The 21,573-nt window shown below is 42.7% G+C and overlaps 2 protein-coding genes across 4 annotated transcripts in view; one reads left to right on the top strand and one right to left on the bottom strand.

Moving 5' to 3' along the window:
- The window catches only part of Aida (axin interactor, dorsalization associated), a 35,689-nt gene extending 33,998 nt beyond the window's left edge, over positions 1–1,691 (bottom strand). The window contains exon 1 of the mRNA XM_041635224.1: positions 1,439–1,691. Within this exon, the coding sequence (XP_041491158.1) occupies positions 1,439–1,548 (110 nt within the window). The 5' untranslated portion in view covers positions 1,549–1,691. The remainder of the gene's footprint in view (positions 1–1,438) is intronic.
- A 362-nt stretch (positions 1,692–2,053) lies between these two features.
- Positions 2,054–20,998, top strand: Brox (BRO1 domain and CAAX motif containing). Of its 3 annotated transcripts, none has more exons than XM_041635220.1 (14): positions 2,054–2,161; positions 3,559–3,639; positions 3,871–3,987; positions 6,207–6,313; positions 6,886–6,982; positions 9,438–9,533; positions 11,155–11,227; positions 12,425–12,530; positions 13,401–13,490; positions 15,130–15,215; positions 16,414–16,495; positions 16,785–16,935; positions 17,767–17,926; positions 18,939–20,998. In XM_041635220.1, exons 3-14 carry the CDS (start codon positions 3,887–3,889, stop codon positions 19,023–19,025), a joined length of 1,236 nt encoding a protein of 411 aa, XP_041491154.1. In that variant the 5' UTR covers positions 2,054–2,161; positions 3,559–3,639; positions 3,871–3,886; the 3' UTR covers positions 19,026–20,998. The 3 variants fall into 3 exon arrangements, with proteins under 3 accessions (XP_041491154.1, XP_041491153.1, XP_041491155.1); XM_041635221.1 differs by lacking the exon at positions 2,054–2,161 and adding an exon at positions 2,551–2,605; XM_041635219.1 differs by lacking the exon at positions 3,559–3,639 and having other exon boundaries at positions 2,061–2,161.
- Positions 20,999–21,573: the final 575 nt, after the last annotated feature.

The raw sequence follows: 21,573 nt of genomic DNA, 5'->3' as shown, positions 1-21,573 counted from the left end.
GTTTACAGAATTTGTCTATCAATGTTTTAATCAAACAAAGCAATTTATTGTTAATTTAAATATCAGCAGAAAGGGACTGAAATTAGAACCCCCCCCAGATTTCAAAGGTATCATATTGTGACCCCAGTTTTTCAAATTTTGTTAAAAAGAAAAAGAATTCTATGCCTAGTGGGCAGTTACAAAAACAAATGAAATCACTTGGGAGTTCAAATACATGTTAGTAGTTGTCCATAGCAAAACACCCAGAGCACTAAATTTTTGAATTTATAGACGATCTGTCACTTAAGACAGGCAGAGAACACCTATATATCCAAATTATCTCATGGCCTAGCCAAAAACAAGTAGCTATTGTTGAGAAAGGATAGGAGTTTTGATTCTCCCAAGTATCAATCTTGTATTCTTCCCAGAAAAAGCGAAGGGGATGGTCTCACAATTCGAGAAACATCAAAGAATTTATTTTAAAACCGAGAATTAATGGTAACAGTTCGCAAACAATAGCATTTAATGAGCAGTTTCTTTTAGTAATAAGTCCAAGAAACTAACCAAGATGTTTATACAGCTTTTCTAAGTGTCTAAAGCTTAAGTGGAAGAACCAGAAAGAGATAATGAGACTAGGGTGGGTGAAGGAAACCAGTCCTCACTTGTACCCTGAGGCTATACATTGTACACAGGAAAAGGGGGAGGGACCCACGGAGGGAGTGGCGGCTCCTGGGCCTGGTCTATTAATTCACATTTTGCTCCCCTCTATTCACATCCTGCGCGGACTCCACCCAAAGCAGCCAAGTGAGAGGGTGGGTGGGACTCACAGCCTAGCAAATAACAGTCCCAGAAATCGAAAACGAAATCGAGCAGGAATTGAGAAAACACCGCTCACCAGACAGAGGGGTGGAGAAGGAGGGCGAGGAGCAAGCAGGGACCCTTCTCGCGGCAGGAGAGGCATCCCTTCGCCTTCCCGGGGACAACCTCCACTCCCGCCCTAGCACATCCCTCCTCTCCTACACGTGGAGAGTGCAGGACACACACACGCAGAACACGGCCACTCATCCCCGGAACGCGGGCCGAGAGCACACAAGTATTCCCTGGGCATTTTCCAAGATTTTTGTTTCTCCTGGAGGGGTGGCAACCTGGGAGAGGCGGCGGGAAGGAAAGGAGACTGCCTGCAGAGCCCAGGTCCCGAGGGAAGCTTGAAGGGAACGAAGGAGAGAGCCAGTGAGGGCCCCAGCTACCTGTTGAATGGACCCGGCCCTGTGTAAAAGAGGGACGAGGAGAGAGCTTCCCCGGAGGGCAGACGGGGGTCCCCGAGCAGCCGGATCTCAGCCCTAATGCTTGCGGGGGGGGCACCCCAAGAAGCCTGCGCTACGGGACACAGTGATGCGAGACCTGGGCAGAAGCAAGGGGTGGCGACCTGCCTGGCCCGTTCCCGCGGTTAGTCACTCACATCTGATACTCGTCTATCGCCTCCACCAGCTGGCCCCAAGAGTCGAAGTCGGCGCCTCTCCTAAGACTGGCGCCCCAGCGCTGCAGCAGACTCCGGGTCACCTCCGACATGGCCGGTCCCCGCCCCGGCCCCCTCCCGCCCCTACCCCAGCAAGGTCGGGCTCTAGGGCGCCATCCTCCCCGGGCTTGGCCCTGGCATTAACAGGGCCGGGAGGAACCGCTAAGGCCACCACCGCCACCCGCCGAGGAGCCGCCCAAACCCATTTGCCGCCACAGCCAAACTTTGCGGCTCCAAGGCGGCCGCCCCGCCGAGGCCACGCCCCCTAAGCCACGCCCCAGTTAGGTTGAGGCCGCCCCGACCCGCCGAGGCCGTCGTTACGGCGGCTTCCGGCCTTGGCTCGGGGGACACCCCACCCCACCTCCGCCACAGCTCCCCTCTCTAGGGCCCAGACAGGATCTGGAGAGGTAAAAGCAAACGAAGTTTAGAAAGGGCGGGCAGACGCAGCAACGCGGCGGAACCGCCCCTCTGAGACACGCACAGCCGTCTCTGCGGCTGTCACGGTCTCCAGTCACGTGACGCTTCCTAGCGGCTGGCCCCGCTTCCGGCTTCTCTAGCCCTGTCGTCTCGGTGCTACCGGCGCCTTCCTTGTCTCGCTGGCGGACTCCGGTCCCGCCTTCCCTTTCCTCCAGCAGGAAGAGTGGCGAACCGACTCTGAAGTCCTCGGTAAGCTTGTCATGAGGCGCGTGAGCCCGTGCTCTCCCTCCCCTCGAGGCCCTGCACTCCAGTGGGAGGGTCACCCCCTTCACGGGAGCTTCCATGGACCCTTGGGTGGTAGACAGTGGAGGAATCGATGGATTAACAGATCGGCCGACTCTCCTCGCTCGGCGTCCCCTTTGGATGTTAGAGGGGTTGCTAGACACAGAACCGTGGCTTGGCTATCATCTGCTTGGCCTTCCGAGGTTGACAGGATCGCTGTGCTACGCTAAGAGCCGATCGCGAGTCAGGAGGCGGGTGTGTGGGGTCGCGGCCCCTGACTCGGTAACACCCGGAGGAAGAGGCCGGGCGGTAAACAGGAAGTGGGCGCGAGCAGTGTCTAGACTGCAGGTAGGCTCCGGGGAGCTCCGGAGTCCGGAGGGGTGTGTCAGCAGGCTGGGTCGTCCCGTGGAGGTCTGGCAGGTGACCTTCTGTTTTCGGGATTGTACAGGGGGCTCTGCAGGCTCCTGAGGGATGGGTGTGTCGTTCTTCGACCCCACCCTCTGAGGTCTGGAGACCCAAAAAGTGCCAGGTCACCCAAGTGTTTGAAGGATGGAGCAGGAACAGTCGCGGAATTTTATTTTATTTTTTCACAAATTTCCCTAGAGTGTGGTAGGCGCACTTAGTGCTGCGTTTGCGTAGGTTTTGAAGGTGTTATGTATAGACGCTGTTTTTTTTTTTTTTGGTAATATGTTCTGAAGGGGCATATTCAGTGTTTTGAGTCCTAAGTGGATCTGCCCAGGCATCCCCTGAGTATAAAATGCATTCTCTCTGTTCACTAACTATCTGCTGCTTCCCAAAACCGGTTTTGTCATGAGTGGGGCTAACCCGAGTGATGCATAATGTTGATATTTCAGAACACGACATCCTTCCACACACTTTTCCCCCAATAAAGGTGATTGAAAACCTGCACAATGCCTTTAAATTGCATTTGTCTTATCAGAATTGCTTCTGTGTTTCTTCTGGAATCTAATGAGATGTTTGAGAATTCAGCTTGAAGCCTTTTGTGTTACTAAATGCATTACCTACCCAGGAACTTTTAGGCAAAACAAAACAAAACAAAAAAACAGTGCTGCTTTTTTTCTTTATGCTACATTTTTTCAGGTTGACATTTTATTGAGGGAGCTTTTCAAATGTTTTTGTACAATTTACATTTTATTATAAAAATAGTCCTAGCAGTTTAACACCCAATCAATTGATTACAGAACACAAGGTATCCACCAAGGTCCTTTAGCACCAGTAATATGTGGAAAATGAAATTAATATGAAGCTTATTTATTTCCAGAAGACTTAGTGTTTATGGGGGGATCCGTTTGACTGTGTTAAGGAAATGAGACTCATCAGGTCCTATACCTTCTTGTTTGAAGCTATCCAACCAAGTCTCGGCTTTGCTTTCTCAGAAGTGTAGTCTGGAGCCCTACCAGCATCTCAGCTTCTCTCCCAGACTGGTGAGAACACATTTTAGCCAGACTCACAGAGTTCTTAATTTTCTTATACATAATCTAATTATAGACTCAATTTAAGACAAAATCTATTTGTGGCATATTATGCTTATATATGTATATTTTTTGTATAATAGCTTATGCATAAAGTGTATATAGCTTGTAAAATAGCCAGTTTTTACTGTGTCTTTTTCTGACTTACTGTTTCTTCAATTTTTATGTCTCTTCGGCCTGTAGAAGACATCTTGAGAAAATGACTCATTGGTTTCATAGGAACCCTTTAAAAGCTACAGCTCCCGTGTCTTTTAACTACTATGGCATGATCACTGGTCCTCCTGCTTCGAAGATTTGCAAGTAAGTGTTAGTGCAACTTAAGCAGTGTTGGTTGGGCAGGATTCAAGGGACTTTATAAGTTCTGTGGTCAATATAGAAATGTGTGACACATTCCTAACATTAAACTCATGATAAATTTCTATTTTATCATCAACAGATGAAGATTAAATCATGGGGTATTTAAGCTTCGGTAGGCATCGGGGCCACATAATTAATCTTAGATCGGTAAATGAGTTCCAGAAGAGCTAAAGCAGTAACAAAGTTAAACTATGTATTTCAACAGAGCCATAATATAGGATATGAGTATTGTTAGCAGGGTGTGCTAATGTACGCCTTTAATCTCAGCGCTCAGGAGGCCGAGGCAAGCAGATCTCTATGAGTTTTGAGACCAGCCTGGTCTACAGAGTGAGTTCCAGGACAGGTTCCAAAGCCATACAGAGAAGCCCTGTCTCCAAAAAACAAACAAACGAGAAAAAAAAGTATTGTTAATGGGCCAGACAGTAAATTATTTAATGTTCCAAGCAGGGAGAGATTGCTATGGTTTGAAGTGGCCTTCAAAGTAGTAATGTAGGAGAAAGGACTTAAGCTGTGGGTCGCATAAATTGTTTAACTTGTATCAGGAGTTGGCAAACTCTACCCACTATGTTAGGTCCACTGTTTCTTTTGTTTCTGCTCCGTGTGTGTGTCACACACATGTGCAGACGCTCATGCGGTCACCCAAAGTTCAACATGCCCAAAGTTAAATTCATCTTAAAGTTATACAACTTGAAAAAAGCATGCCTTAGAAATAGGTAATTTAGGCATGAGCATGAGACCTGAGTTCAGATCCCTAACATCCACATAAAAAATGGTCAGGATGGCACACCTCTGAACCCTAGCACTGGGCACAAGATGTGGAGACAGGCAGATCTTAGAGTCTCGGCCAGCAAGTTTAGATGAAATGGAAAGTTCTGGGTTCGGTGAGAGACCCAGACATCCAACCCCTGACTTCCTTACATGCCCAGGCATGAATATTTGCATGTGTGTGCACACGCACACACTAACGTGTATTTAGATTGAGAAAATTTACAAGTGACTTTGAAAGTATTCAGAGTATGTATTATATATCATGCATTCTATGTGTCTTCAGTTTAAATTTACTCTTCAGCAACTTAAACCTATTTTAAAGGTCTTAAGTCAATGTCCATTAAATGTGATTTCTGGAACTCTGATGACTTCCCGGATTACACGTGGATGCAGATTAGATGCTGCAGATCTAGGAGAAGAAGTCATTGAAGATGTGAGTTCTCAGAAGAGACAAGCAGAAGGCCAAAGACTGGCTTTTTTATGTGTGGGAGAGAACTGGGGACATAGAGAAGAAGTGTTGAATGGGGAGGAACATCCTGAATCTGTAGTACACACTGTGACCATGGGGTAAAGGAAGCGCCAGAGGGAAAGTTGGAGAAGAATGGCATGTGGGGGCATGTTGGCCATCCAGTTTCACATCTTCTGGATGTGTATATATTCATATAGTATATGTTAGATGTTTTGTGTGGAGTGCCAAGTTTAGAAGTTAAAAATAGTTATTAAAATGATTTACAAGTACATTAAATTTCTGTTTCCCCCAAAACTATTGGCTAAAGAGTGAAAAATGAGCCAGCTGATGGCACATGCCTTTAATCCCAGCACTCAGGAGGCAGAAGCAGGTGAGTTCAGTACCAGCTGGTCTACACAGCTAGTTACAAGACAGCCAAGGCTACACAAAGAAACCCTGTCAGTAAACACACACACACAAAGAAGGAAGAATGAATTTTAAGTCCATTCAGTTGTTATTTGTGTTGATGGAGACAGGGTCTCAGCTAGCCTGAGCTGCCTCAGCCTTGACTCGGCTCTGTAGCTAAGAATTCCTCTCCTCTCCCACCTCCTGAGCACTGTATTACAGGTTTGTGTTGCCATGCCTGGTTGATATTTTTGCTTTTAAAACTTGCTATATATTTTTATTGTATAATTGGGTGCTTGCATTGCCCCTTTAATTAGACTGAGTTTATTTTCATATAACTTTTGAAGCAATTGTTAATAGAAACTTCATTTCTTTCTAACATTGACCCTAATTAAATTTATTCCTTGGGATTGGTACTTCATAAAGAAGGAAGCAGGGGATCTGTGGTATTGTTTTAATGCTTTTAAGTTGTAGCCTCTGAACTGTTTTTATGTAGTCTTTGAAACACAGCTTACTTAGCTTTCCTGTCTGTTGTTGTTAGTGATTTGAGATCATCCAGGACTCGGCTCCTCGAGTTGTTCACTGATTTGAGCTGTAACCCGGAAACGATGAAGAACGCAGCAGACTTGTATTTCTCACTTTTACAAGGTTGGTCACTTTATCAGCTATGTGGTCTGTGCATTTGACTGTTCAGATACAGATAGTTTTATCTCCCAGGCTTTGTTTGGAATGCTTGGGTCTCAACATGACATTGTAAGTGGTGGTACATGGTCTTACTAATAGTCTAAAAAGTGAATATCTATATCTATAATATAGATAGGTAGGTAGATAGATATAGATAACTATAGATAGATATAGTTCATATTTTATTAATAGAAGAATATGCAAAATAGGGGAAGGAGAAATTCAGTACCAGAAGGTTCATTCAGGCACCTGAAAAAAGTAATTATATGAATAAAACAATTGTTTTTGTTGGGGAGAGGGCTTCAAGACAGCATTTCTCTGTGTAGCCCTGGCTGTCTACGCAATTTGTAGATCAGCCCTGGCTGATCTACGCAATTTGTAGATCAGGCTGGCCTTGCACTCACAGAGATCCCGCTTGCCTGTCTTCCTAGTGCTGGGATAAAGGCACGCACCATCATGCCCAGCTATGTACAAATACAATTTTAACTAGAAAAAATATTTGTTCTAAAATTAAAATATGTTGCTTCCTTTTATAGGTTTCATAAATTCACTGGGAGACTCCACCCAAGAAAGCAAGTTACGATATGTGCAGAGTTTCAAGTGGACTGATACATTGCAAGGACATGTTCCGAGGTGAGCGGTGCTGATGAGGCCTAACTCCAATTCTGCTTTAACTGTTTGGCCAGTGTATTTGAAGAAGAACAGATAAGCGTTGTCACTTGTTAAGAAATTAATTAAAATATTGACTTAAACTAGTGTGTGGTATAAGTTTAAAATAATGTATTTCTACCAGACAAAATCCATTTTTGCATCAATAATAAATATTAACTTTAAACATATTGGACTGTTTAATAACACCCAGTTTGCAGTCCAAAACTGGCTTTATTTCCGCCCTCCTTTCTAACCGTGTTCTACTCTTAAAACTTTCTCACTCCTCAACTATGAATAGGTCATTGCGACATTAACCTTTATTTTTTAAAAACACAATGGCTTGTTAAAATGGCCATATATCTTTGTTTAATGAAAAATAGAAAAGGAGCCAGTAAGGTGGCTCAGTGTGTGAAGGTGTGTGCTGCCAAGCCTGACAACCTGAGTTCAATTCCCAGACCCTACATAGAGTCGAAGGACAGAGCCAACTCCCAGAATTTACCTTTTGACTTCCAGGTATGCTTTATGACACATGTGTATTCATAAACACAAGCAAGCAGAAATAGAAAGGAAGGGATTGGAGATCACATCCCAGGGTGGTGTTACAATAGAAAGGATGAATGTTGGATTCATACATGCCAAGACACAGTGCAGGTTTTCTATGAACATCCACTTTAATTAGATTTTGATGTGATGATGATAATGGGATACTGTGAGGAACAAAATGAGAAACTGTAGGCGTGATGAATGATGTAGTGCCAGGCCTTTATAGAATTAAGACATTCACTGTTTGGTGCTTTCCTTTCTTCCTTGGACATGTTGTGTGGATTCTAGTAGTCTTGAATACCAGAGTTTTCCAAGACTTCCTGGGTTTTTTTTGTGTGTGTGTGTGTAATCACTGTTTTTCATTCAAAATTAAGGAGTTGTTGTTGTGAACGACTATTTTTAGATTCATTTGTGTTTTGCCTGCACATATGTCTCTTGTGACAGTGTTGGATCCCCTGTAACAGGAGTTGCAGACAGTTGGGAGCTGCCATGGGTTCTAGGAATTGAACCTGAGTCCTCTGGAAGACCAGCCAGTGCTCTTAACCACTGAGCCATCTTTCCAGCCCCGTGAAGTCTATTTTATAAGGATCAAGTCTTCATCCTCTTTACATTGAAAAACTTGACAGACTGTGAAGGCTTGAATTATGTAAATTCAGTGCTTTCCCCCACATCACCCCCAGTATTGCTTCCATGGATTAGGCTGAGCAATGGTGCACATGCTGATAACCACGTGTGAGGGAAGCTGAGGCAGAAGGATCATGAGCTTGAAGCCAGCCTGGGCTACAGAACAAGCTCTGTCTCCGGAGTGCTAGTGTTAAAGGCATGTGCCACCACCACCCAGGGCTTTCTGACTTTTTAAGGAGTCTCAGAAATACATAGTTTTAAAGCTATTCTATAACAGCTTTGGAAACTACTTTTTTTTATGATTATTACTGTGAAGTACATAGTTTATACTTGTGCTGGTTAATTTTTTTTTTTCTCAGCTTGGTGTAAACTAGGGTCATTTGGGAGAGGGAACTCAATTGAGAAAATTCTTTCATTGGATTAACCTGTGGGTCATTTTGTTGATGAGTGATTCATGCGAGGAGGGGCCAGCCCACCTGGGAGTTGCCACCACGGGGCAGGTCATCTTGAATTGTATAAAAAAGAAACCGAGAAAGCTATGGGGAGCAAACCAGTAAGCAGTGTTCCACCATGGCCTCTGCTTCAGTTCTGCTTCCAGTTTCCTGTCCTGAGTGTCTGTTATGATGTCATATTAGACTGTAAGCTGTAAGCTGAACTAAACCTTTCCTTCCCCAAGTAGTTTATGTGTGCATGCTTGTGTGTGTGCATGCTTTCTGTGTTAGCACATAGAAAGCAAACTAAGAAAATTCTGTACCACTGTATTTAGATTGTTAATTACCTGTATTTATGTGTGTCAGTTCTCTCTTTTGGTTTCTTTGGTTTTTTTGTTTGTTTGTTTGTTTTTGTTGTTGTTGTTGTTGTTTGAGACAGGCTATCACTGTGTAGCCCTGGCTGCCCTGGAAATGACTTTGTACACCAGGCTGGCTTCAAACTCACTGTGATCCACCAGCCTATGCCTCCCAAATGCCAGGATTAAAGGTGTGCACCACTGTGCCCAACTTGTATCTTCATAATTTTTTAATTAATGCACTTATTATTTATATGTGTTGTCATGTGTACATGTGTGTGAGCCTGCATGTCATAGTACATACGTACTATGGATTGGATAACTACATACAGGAATTGTTTCTCTTCAACCATGTGGGTCCCAGGGATTAAACTCGGGCCATCAAACTTGGCAGCAAGAGCCTTTCCCTGCTAAGCCAAGTAAGCTTTGTTTAGCTGTGTCTTCATAATTTACAGAACTTAATGATTTCATTTCTAATTCCAGTGCCCAGCAGGATGCTGTTTTTGAACTAATATCCATGGGATTTAACGTAGCATTATGGTATACCAAATATGCTTCACGATTGGCCGGAAAAGAAAAGTAAGTTAGAAAGGTTTTATTTGTGTGTGTGTGTGTGTGTGTGTGTGTGTGTGTTTGTGTGTTTGTTGTTGTTGTTGTTTTAAATATATTGACTTTAAGTCTAGGCTATTTTCTAAAACGTTCCACTTGAACTAAGTACAAGAGTCATTGTTCATATTTAAGAACTGTAGTTAAGCAGTTTAATCTTTGTTTTGTAAATTTTTATTTATTGCTCTTGGGGTAGGTAGGGGATGCACAGGCCAGGGTTAGCTGTGTGCAATAGGTTCTCTCCTTTCACTTCTGCATGGGTTCCAGAGATTGATTCCAGGTTGCCAGCCTGTGCAGCCACCATCCTGTACTCTGGTTTTACAAGGGGAAAGGTTTCCATAATCTTGCTATGTGGTAGTAGAGCTAAGTAAGGCCCCAAGCCAAGAAGCCATTAAAAGTGTGGCTCCTTGACTACATTTACAGTACTATAAACAGGTGGCGCACGCCTTTAATCCCAGCACTCGGGAGGCAGAGGCAGGTGGATCTCTGTGAGTTCGAGACCAGCCTGGTCTACAAGAGCTAGTTCCAGGACAGTCTCCAAAACCACAGAGAAACCCTGTCTCGAAAAACCACAAAAAAAAAAAAATAATAATAATAATAAAGTACTATAAACAGAGATTTCAAACAGTGACAGAATTGGTCAGCAAACCTACAACTCGTTATAAGTTGTCCATTTTTAAATGTATAATCTAAAAATCAACATCTATCAAGTCAGTTGAAAATAAAGGATATGAATAGGCCATTTGTAGAAAAAGAGGTAAAAAAAAACTTAAAGGTACATAAAAAATTGTTTAGAGGACTAAAGAATTGCACGATGCCGATGAGGTAACTCAGTGGGTAAAGATGCTTGCCACCCAATGACACAGAACGAGGGGAGGAGAGAGCTGAGCCACACACTTGTCCTGTGACCTCCACTCACACACCAGTGCACACAGAGAAATAACAACTTTTTTTAAGAATTGCAAAATTAGATGAGACAACTTTCGTAGTAACATACATACAGCATTGAGAAGCTGGCACATCCATTCTGGTTCATCCACACATAGTAATATGCAGACATGTAAACATGAGTCATGTTGGCCGGTGTGGAGTGACTCATGAACAGAGTAGTGTGTGTAGCTGCCGTGATGTGTTAAGTTCGTAGTATTTTGTATGTGTTTATGGCAGAGCAGTCTGTAAAGACATAAGACTGTTTAGTATTTCCTTCGAGGCAAGCTTGCTGTTCATCTGCAGAGTCTTGGGTATGTTTCATGTGCATTTTTAGTTTTTTTTTTTTTATTTAGGGAAATTAGATTTCTTTTTAAGGAAGAAAACTACTAATAAGAAACACAAGAAACTCATTTGGTTAAGTGTCTGTATGTGGGTATGTGCTCATGCATGAGGAGGCCAGAGGTGTTGGGTCTCCCTGGAGCTGGAGTCACAGGCATGTGAGCCGCCTGACATGGGTGCTGGGAGCTGGACTGAGTCCTCTGCAAGAGCAGCAGGTGCTCTTAGGAACTGAGCCATGTCCCAGCCTTGGTGTTCTGATAATGTGGTAGCTGTTAGGACCAAAAATAAGGCACATCCTCTAACTTGCATAACCACTGTCTTAAAGCATAACAGAAGATGAAGCAAAAGATGTCCATCGGAGCCTAAAAATTGCAGCTGGGATTTTTAAACATTTAAAGGTAAATGGGGTTGGGGAGCAGGGCGGGGTAGGATGGATCAGGGGGTGGCGCATTGTTAATTCTTGGACTGTGTGTCGGGATTAGTAACTCCATTGTGTCAGAGAGGTAGTCCAGTCCCTCCAGTAACTGCAGAGAGTTGGTTCAAGAACAGACTGCCCTTCCACATCTGCATACCCAAATCTAGATTCTGTGGTGCCTTTTCTAAAGTGACGTGGGCTCTGCATGTAAGCCGTGCACGGCCTGTGTACTGTATACCTCGCTCGTCAGCTAGCACAGAGTGACTGCTCTGTGAGTACTCGTGCTACTGTGTTGTCTAGGCAGTGGTGACAAGAGGATTGTGTGCAGCCACAGTGGCTGAGTGCAAATGTCCAGGGTTTGTGTCTGAGCTGACTGTGCAGGCTGTACTTTAGCTGCCTTCCTGGGAGCCACAGCCAGTTACTGTGCTATTAACTCCATTTTTACTTTCAAGTTGGTGGATCATAACTAGAAGCTTTAGCTGTAATATTCTGCTTACTTTTCTGTGTCTTACCCTGAGTGAAAACAAAACAAATAAGTTGATGTCTGTGCTACTGCGCACTACTTTCTCCTGCCACTGGGAGCAGTCGCAGTCCCTCAGTACGGACTCTGAGGTTGCATTCTGAGTCTCATTGGCCAGCCAGCCAATCACTGCAATCTAATGCTATCAGATAGCCTGAAGATAGGACAGGAACTCTGAGGAAAAAATGCTTGTCTTCCTCTGACACTGCCCTTCTGCTTCTTATGATCAAAACTACTGATTACTGAGGGCCTCTGGAGGCAGCCGTATGGTGTTTCTTCATCCTGAATTAGATGATGTAGAATTTGCAGTATTTTCTTTTCAATGTTGGCTCTTACTGTGAATGAACAAGTCACAGAACAAAAGAGAATTTTCATTACTATTGCAGCTAAATACTTTCTAAGATAAAGATATGCTTTGCATTATATTGTATTGGCAAAGAAGTCTATCCATAACCTAAGTCTCGTTTCTGGATTTCTTATAAAAGTTCACTTTGAGTAGATAAGTCCTCACCACGCCTGTGAGCTTACAGCCACTGCTTGGTCTGTTCTCTTAGGTTTCCAGTGAGTCTCTAAATTGAATATCCCATAATCACATGTTCGCCTCTGACAGGAGCATTAAGATGAGATTTGACATGTTTGTTTTCTGTTCTTTCTCTCCAGGAAAATCATATACCCAAACTTCTTACACCAGCAGAAAAGGGCCAGGACTTAGAGGCTCGGCTTATAGATACTTACATCATCCAGTGCCAGGCTGAGGCTCAAGAAGGTATGGAAACATTCGAAGGTGTTTTGCTTTTAAGAATGTTTATATTGGCTTTTGAGTCTTTGGGAAATACCACAATTAGCTGTATTAAGTTTTAAATTTTAAGAACTGATTATGAGGGCCGTTTTATCCTATAACATTTCCTTTGCTGTCTAGAGAGCTCCTTCCAGCTGCTATTTCTTTAAAGAGGGTTTTGATTTCATGCCTTTTTGATAGCATTAATGTTCATCTTTGGGGTTTTTTTCTTTAAGATTAATTTTTAGGTGTGTGTGAGAGAGAGAGAGTGTATATGGTGGGGTTATGTGTGTGGGTGCCCTTGGAGGTCAGAAGAGGGTGCCAAATCCCTTGAAGCTGTAGTTACAGGTGGTTGTGACCCTCCCAAAATGCACCTTGGGAACCGAACGTGGCTCTTCTGAAAGAGCACTTTGTAATCTTAACTGCGAGCCCTCGTTCTGCTGCAAACATTAACGCTACTCATCTCTCCTCCCGTGTTGTGCTTATTACTTTCCTTCTCCCACTCATTAAATTACCATAAGTCTTCATCTGTTAGTTTCCAAAAACTAAAGTAACTACTATAAGCTTTTTATCTGTATGTCAAGACTGAGTGCTTTCAAAGCACTTTTCTTCTTCCTGTCTTGCTATTTTAGTAATTCTCTGTGCTAATAGTTGGCTAGTGATTTAAGATACTGTATCAGAAACATAAAATCAGTGTTTTCTTTTTGTGTTTGTTTTCTATAAATTTTATACTAAAACATATTTTTTAAAAACTGAAAATCTGAAAGAAGACTGTCAGGCTGTCTTCTGCTGTTATGACTGAACTTCCCATAACTGGATGTGAACTTAGAGATTGTATTTATTATGTGTCGGTTACAGTAACAATTGCCCGAGCAATTGAGCTGAAGCATGCTCCAGGACTGATTGCTGCACTTGCCTATGAAACGGCCAGCTTCTACCAGAAAGCAGGTAAACTCGCCGTGTTGTTACACTAACAGTCCTTAGGTTTTCGTGTTCATTTGATTTTTGCTGAGAATCTCGTATTTCCCATTACATTACTACAATAAAATCTTTGTATTTTGGCCTTTTTAAAAATAAGAGGCCAGGTGTGGTAGCACAGGTGCTCCAGGTGTGGTGGCACAGGTGCTCCAGAGGCTGTCACAGGAAGATTGTTCCAAGGCCTGCCTGACTGCAGAGTAAAATCAAGGCTGGCCTGGACAATTTGTCTCAAAAGCAGGAACACAGAGCTGTGGGTCAAGCGTTTGCCACACGAGCATTAAGACCTAAGTTCGATCTGTAGGATGTAAAAGAGCCAAGCTTGATGACAAGTGCTTGTGATCTTACTGCCAAGGAGGAGGAGTCCCGCGGGATCCCTGTGCCTTGGTCAGTCAGTAAGATCCAGGTAAAAGCCAAGAGACCTTGTCTCAACAGATAGGGTGAATAGCCTACACACACATATGCTCCTCTCAGACACAAATATGCACGTATACATGTTAGTTAATATGTCATAAATTAATGTGTAAGGAGCTGGGAATATACCTTGTAGTAGAGCCTTGAGTCGGGCCCCAGCGTCTCACAGCCAATGTATTAACAATGGCTTGTAGAAAGATAGTGTTCTTTCCACCAGTTATATCTGGTTATATGCAGCCATTGCTCATTTTGGTCTTTATAACAATCTTACATATGTATTTAGTTAATTAATTCATTTTTAAGACTGGGTCTTTCTGTGTAACCCTGACTGAAAACTGACTATGTAGACAGACCAGATTGGCCACAAACCCAAGAAATCCTCCTGCCTCTGTCTTCCAAGTGCTGAGACTAAAGTCTTGCACTACCATGCCCAGATCTTTGTAATCATTTTATAGCTGTTGTCCTTATTTAGTGTTATATGGCCACCAATAACGTGACTACTAGCATGTGGAAGGTGAAAACCAGAACTTGGGTCCTGTGATCTAGGAAACACACTTGGGTTTCTGTTCGGAGGCCCGTTTCTATTTTGGTTGTGGAGTAGATAAGAATAAATTCCCAGTCTAGGGAAGGAGGTGAACTTGGAGTCAGATCATGGTGTAAGATACAGCATCACTGATGTAAGAAACTGAGCAGTGTGGGCGTGCCAGAGAATGCTTGCAGGAGGAAAGTGGCTTTTTAGTTTGATTTCAAAACAAAGTGAGTCTGATTTGATTGGATTGTAATTTTGAAAGAAAATTCCCAGCTCCCACATGGGCTTGCTTTGTGAAGGGATAGGCAGGCTCGGTGTTTAAGAAGAAATTATTATAGGCTTTGAAGGAAATGAAGAAAAGTTTGACAGTGATAATGAAGTTGAAAATAAGGAAGTCAAAATTGATTTAGGAAAATGTTTGGATTTTGCCATTAATTTAAAGCTACATTAACCATCAAATTGAAAAGGTATTTATTATGTTGTTCAAATATATAATTATGAAGAAATAAATCATATTAAGTATTTAGAGTTTTTTTTTTCTTAATGTATGAAAGCTTTAATTTAGACTAGATGACATTCTGCTTTTATTAGCACCAGAACACAGGAACTAAGGAATGTTCCAGTGAAACTGGGTGAAATGATATTTTGCTTTTTAAAATGTAACTTTAGATCATACTTTATCCAGTTTGGAGCCTGCATACTCTGCTAAATGGAGGAAGTACCTTCACCTGAAGATGTGCTTCTACACGGCCTATGTAAGTCCCGACAGCCCTGCAGATGGTGAAGTGATTGCCAGTGACAGGCAGCTCTCAGGAGTGAGTGCAAGATAGACAGGTGTAGACCTAGAGGTGCTGCGTGGTCCCAAATCGTATTTTCAGGCTAGGCACATAATGAATTCTCTCAGTTGTTTTATCCTGTCCATGCGAGGAGTATCAACAAATTCTAACCTCAGTGGCTTGGGAAGATGGCTCAGTAGGTTGTGAGCAAGTGTGAAGATCTGAGTTCGGATCCTCAGAAGCCATGTTAAGGTGAATGCAGTCGTGCACATCTGTAAGGCCAGCACCCTACAGTGAGATAGAAGGCAGAAATGCCAGCTGCTAGCCTGGCATGCCTCACAGCAAACAATAGGATAGCCTGCCTCAAACAGAGCGGATGGCAGGGACTGAACCTAAGGTTGGCCTCTGAGCTCCTGCTCACTCACACCTCTATACACACCGTGCTTTTGTTGTTGATTTATTTTAACCTTAGGCATACCACACAGTGTGTATGACCTAGAACAAAAACCAACAGTTTGCACCATTTTAGAAGCTCTTTACTTGTTGATTAAACAACCAAACTTAAGGTTGGTATCATGTGGGAGGCAGTCAGAACCTTTTTCAGAGTTAAGTAAATATTTCTACCCCTTCCATGATATAATGTTTTACAGCATGCTCTACTGCTCAGCACCAGTTGTCTGTTTCAGCAGATTTTTATGAGTAGACTTCAGGCTGGTGTGCTTTTCTTAAAACCTGTAGTCCTTACTGGGTGTGGTGAGACATGCCTGTAACCCTAAGCGTTTGAAGCTGAGATGGGAGGAGGATCCTGAACCCAGGAGGAGGGGTATATATGGACATATGAGGGTGGGACATGGGTTGGAGTGGGACAGTCAGAGCAGACTCTACTTGTTCGTCTCAAAACACTGCCCGATCCCTTTATGTGTGCATAACAAAGAATTGACTCCTTTTCATAGTTCTGTCCTCATTTTTCAAACAAGTTTTAGCTAGCAGGTTTTGCTCTTAGAGCGTAGTGACATGTCTGTTTCTTGTCAGGGCTGGGCCTAACTGTTCATTTAATTTGGATAGAGATAGGGGAAGCCTACCTCAAGTAAAGGCTTGCATGGATAGTCCAAACGTGCCTGACAGTGTGACATGGAATCTGAGCACAGAATCTATGCAAATGTGTTTCTCTTGCCAGGCATATTGTTACCATGGCCAGACCCTGTTGGCTAGCGATAAATGTGGTGAAGCAATCAGGTCTCTTCAAGAAGCAGAAAAATGTAAGTTTTCCTTCCAGGATTTTAACTCCCTTAAAAAAAAAAAAATTCTTTCATCCTAAAGGGAATGCATAGACTCTAAGTTTATGAAAGAAAGAAATAGACAAGATATTTGGAGAAAAGAAAAAAAGTCTTATCCTCGAGCCTGTAGAAAACACCACCTCCCACCAGCACTGTCTTCGTGTTGCTTTCACAGCAGGTGAAAACAGCAGAAGCCACTGTCCCTGACTTCAGGTCTTTGAGCTCTCGCGGGCAGGGCCCAGCCATCCTCAGACTGTTGTCCTCTCCGCAGTGTACGCAGAGGCTGAAGCCCTGTGCAAAGAGTACGGGGAAACCAAAGGACCAGGACCTACAGCCAAGCCGTCAGGTCATCTGTTCTTCCGGAAGCTTGGCAGCCTTGTGAAGAACACCCTGGACAAATGTCAGAGAGAAAATGGGTTCATGTGCGTACGCCTCACTCTTTGATCGGGATTGCTACCATAGTGACTGTAGTAACAGTTTTATCTCCAATCCCAAAGGATGTGTCTTAGATTGCATTTAAATTTAGTATTAATTTTCTTTTTAAATTGGTGATGAAGTTGTTTGTAGGGCCTTTTATTCTATATATGATGTCATAAAAAGTGGGTTTAAAATCGAAGTGGGGTTTGGTAACAAAGTTTATTTCATCAGGATGCTCCTATAAAGACTTCATTTTCTCTAAACTTTGCTTCTATCTGCTATCTCTGTGCAGGGTATGGTGTGTGTGTGTGTGTGTCTATAATCAACTTCTTTACATATTTGTCTCATTCTGGTTTGAGCTAGCTAGAAAGTACGAAATTTTAATTTTCTTGTAAATTTTCCTGGTCCCTTCGGGCAGTAAGACTGAAACTATTAGGAAATCAACAGAGTTGTCAGTGCAAACTGTAGTTCGGTGCCTTCATAGGCTGGGAGAATCATTCTTGTCCCTGCCTGCCTCTTTATATTCTTCCTGTGATACTCTGCATTTGGTCACACTGATGTTTTCACTTGTCTGCTTTAGTTTTTTTTTTTTCCCTTCCTTTGAAAATAGACTGAGCCCCCAAATCCAGGCCCACTACCCCTCTTTGTATTCTTTCTGTCCTTGAACGCTGTTGCATTGTGCTGTAACCCGCTAGGGCCTCCCAACTTCTCGGTGGTCCATTTGGGACTGTGCCCCAGAGCTGAGAATCGCCATACTCATCATAGCTTTGAACATGTTAGGTGCTCAAGTGTTGCTGAAGAAATGAATAAACCACTATTTAAATTGCTTTTTGCAGTTACTTTCAAAAAATCCCAACAGAAGCCCCACAACTGGAACTCAAAGCAAATTATGGACTGGTAGAGCCTGTGCCTTTTGAATTTCCTCCTATGAGTGCTCACTGGACACCGGAAGCGTTGGCTGCGTTTGATCTCACCAAGAGACCCAAGGATGACAGTGTATGAGATTGGGGCTTTCTTTCCAGCCACAGATGTTTAAGGAGACTGTAAAGCTAGTTTTGCGTGTCTTTGTTTACTTCAGCAGGTCTATGTATTTGTCTGAATGCTCAGTTGGCTCATTACAGTGCTTCATCTAATCGGGTGTAGATTGTTCTCAGTAGTAACCCCTACCCTTGAGTGACTTCTAGATTTCTGTGTAATTTACTGACATTGTTTCCAGCACATCACCTCATTTTCACAGCTTGTCAGTGCTTTCTTAAGGAGACGATGGGGGTGGGGGAGTCATCCGTGTTGATGTTGCTATAGCAATGTCCCTTCTGACCCCAGGAATTTGGAGATTCGGGTTAATGGCAGCATTCTGTTAGTCACCCAGAAGTGAAATAGAATGTGTGCGCATTCGTTCATCCCTAAGCTCCTGTGGCGCTCTGAATCAGTAGCTCACAGGAAAGGTCTATGTTTCATTACCAAAAGACTAGGGATCTGTGACCAAAGGAGCGGGGGATTGTTTTATATTGGTAATCCTCCCTTGAAATTGTATATTTTTATAGTTTCCTCCCCATACAAGTACTCCTTTTTTTTTCTTTTTCTTTTTCTTTTTTTTCTTTTTTTTTTTTTTTTTTTTTTTTTTGGTTTTTCGAGACAGGGTTTCACTGTAGCTTTGGAGTCTGTCCTGGAACTAGCTCTTGTAGACAAGGCTGGTCTCGAACTCCCAGAGATCCGCCTGCCTCTGCCTCCCGAGTGCTGGGACTCCTTAATACAATCACTTTTTCTTCCTATTGAGCCTCTGAAGCAGTCCTTTAAAAGATAGCTTATATTGTCATAAATCATCTCTGTTACCAAGTTTTTCCTTTACTGAAAGATTGTAGAGGAGGAGTACACCCTCCCGCCCCCGTGGTGTGGGTCACCTCAGTGCCATCCTTTAATATCACTCTGGAAGGTGAAAAGTAGAGGAAACCTCTGCGGGTTTTCTCAAGCTCCATTTGCATATTCACCGTGTTTCCTTTCTCCCTAGGTCAAACCCAAACCGGAAGACGATGTGAAACCTGTGAAAGAACCGGATATCAAACCTCAAAAGGACACTGGGTGTTCTGTCTCTTAAGTGACACTTGTTTAGAGATCTCGCTGCCAGTCCCTAAGATGAACAGCGGGGCTTCACTTCACCATTTCTGATTTCTCTGAAGCACATAGGATAATTACTGACTTCAGAGGGACTTGGCCTTTTGTTTATTTATTCTTGATTTTTAACATAGAGATGTTTTATGCTTTTGTTTCTGGGCTCTGCTTTTTTAATCAGGACAACACTTGGAAGGGTTGTTTTTATGCCTTTAATGAGTGTGTGGGGGTGTTGGACTTATTTGAGCGCTAGAGAGTAAGTTTCATGGTAATGTTTTTCTACCTTCATAAAAAAGTGTTTTGCTTCTTGTTTGATACCAGAAGAATGTTTGAAGAGAAATGAGTTCCCCTCTTGTCACCGACTTGTTAGATTTGAGTCTAACTCAGTCTTCTGGTAGGAAAAGAAATTTGCAGTTAAAAATCAGAAAACCTTCAGACCAAATTTTTTCCTTACGCTTAGCAGACAATAATTTACTAGAAAAATCAGTGTTTAGAGGAATGTGGAACTTAGGGAAACCGGCGATGGCGTACACTTCCCTTCCCTGCAGAGTCCCATGCTCCCATAGTCACCCTCAGTGTCCAGACAGTGGTTTTTTTTTACAAGTACTTTTTCTAATGAATTTTTCTATGTAAGGGACAAAGCTTTGTACTAGCATTTGGTGTTTCTGTAGAGAGAGATAAAGAATGGGAAGTGTGTTTTAAAGAAGCACAGCATTGCATGTTGTAAAGAAAGCCTTTCTTAGGCTCAGTTGAGATAGGTTGTCCTGGATCGCACTGATGACTCCTTTGTTAAAAGCATTTTAAGAAAATACCCTTTGTTAACTGATTTTGGTGTACATTGTGTCTTTAACATGGTTTTCTTCGACATCTAGCCTATCGGACTTCTTTGGCTGTAGGCCAAAGGCCATAGCAGCAGAAGGTCGGGATATAGATATAAACTATGATCTTCAAAGTGGGTACCACTTAAACAGTTTGGTTATAGCCACAGACTGGGAAATAGAGGGTGTGTGACACTTTCAAAGTCACATATCTGTAGTGTGTCCTGCTCGGTTACTCTCATGCAGTGCTAACTCCTGTTCATAAGTGGCAGATTGGCTCACTTGATAGGAACAGTAGTGCACATGAGAGCTCACTGTGCACGCACCAGTGGGCAGGCGCTTAGACAAACCACTGCAACTGCATAGCAACCCTGTGAAACAGGAATATACATCTCATGATAAAGAATGAACATATTATCCTTCAATCAAGATTGTATTCAATAAATCATATATCATAGTTTACACTCCTTGGAAACACTCCGTAGAATCAATGAAGTTTTTTTTAAAAAAATAGAAATGGTAGTAACAGCTTATAGTATCTATTTAACATTTGAAGCTGCAGCTTTCAGAACACTTGGAGAAACTACTGAACGAATGGGCATTAGGTTTGTTTTGCTGCCTGTAGAAAAAATACTGTTTCCCCCTAAGTACAGAGTCGCTTGTCCTAAATGCCATTTACTGACAACACTTTAACTAGCACTGCTCAAGTCTGCTTGCTCTCTGCCCGTGGGGCTTGTTTTCGGTACTAGTACTAATTAACTAGGTAGGGAGATTTTTGTGGACTGTACTAAACCACCATTGGTGAAATGGAAACACATATATGTTCAGTGCTTCTACAGTAAGTACAGGTGATGAAATCCATAATTGGTGGTGTTCACATGGTCAGACAAGAAGTCTTGTGTTGACTGAAGAGGTGACACCTAATGAACCCCATTATATAAGGTTTTGAGGTGGTATTGGGAATTTGGGGAGAGAGCGAATGTGGAGCACTAGCATGAAAACTGTAGGGAGATGGAACTATACAGTCGTGTTGTGTGTATGTCATACCAGGCCAGGACAGTGCCACACTGCTCAGTGTTTATATAATGATTTATCTTTTATTTATGAAAATAAAAGCAATTTTACTTACATTTTCATTGGATTTTTTGTGGGAGTGTGTGTTTTATATACTTAGCTAATAGCAGATTTAGTACAGTACAAATTTTTTCTTACAGTAATAACTTAAATGACATTTGTGTCAGTTCTGCTTCCTGAGTTAATTTTCTTGGCATATTTAGTTTATGCTTGTGTTTATATTGGTATTTTAACCACCTCTTATCACAAGTACATATTACATAATATTTCATATTACAAGTACAGTGCAATATTTTGTGTGTTGTGGCTAGCTGGACATGAGCACCTCGTCAGGATCTTCCAGGCTGCACACCTCCAGAAAGATTAGGAGATGTGACCTTGTCGGGCAGGTGTGTTGCTGGGTCAGCTTCGAGGATTCCTGCTATCCCAGTATGCTCGCTGCCTCTTGCTTGTGAATCAAGATGTGAGCTCTCAGCTGCTGCCCCAACTGTCTGCTACCTTGCGTTTGTTCCAACATCAAGACTCTAACATCTGGAACCATAAGTCCAATTAACTCTAAGTTGCCTTGGTTGTAGCATTTGATCACAATAGAAAGGTAACCAGTACAGCTTTTCTGCCGTGGGATACAGAAAGTGAGCAAAT

The sequence above is a fragment of the Microtus oregoni genome, unplaced genomic scaffold (genome assembly GCF_018167655.1).
Source record: "Microtus oregoni isolate MIOR12 unplaced genomic scaffold, Mior012 000047F_ref0000412, whole genome shotgun sequence".
NCBI lineage: Eukaryota > Metazoa > Chordata > Mammalia > Rodentia > Cricetidae > Microtus > Microtus oregoni.
Note: the sequence above shows the minus strand (reverse complement) of the source record. Positions and strands in the feature narration are given on the sequence as shown.

What these genes read in the sequence shown, in the direction of transcription:
- Brox (XM_041635220.1), top strand. Translation starts at nt 3,887, where the DNA reads ATGACTCATTGGTTTCATAGGAACCCTTTAAAAGCTACAGCTCCCGTG. An exon ending in GTATTTCTCACTTTTACAAG is followed by an intron (nt 6,314 to 6,885) that starts GTTGGTCACTTT and finishes TTCCTTTTATAG; the next exon opens with GTTTCATAAATTCACTGGGA. An exon ending in CAGCTTCTACCAGAAAGCAG is followed by an intron (nt 13,491 to 15,129) that starts GTAAACTCGCCG and finishes ATGTAACTTTAG; the next exon opens with ATCATACTTTATCCAGTTTG.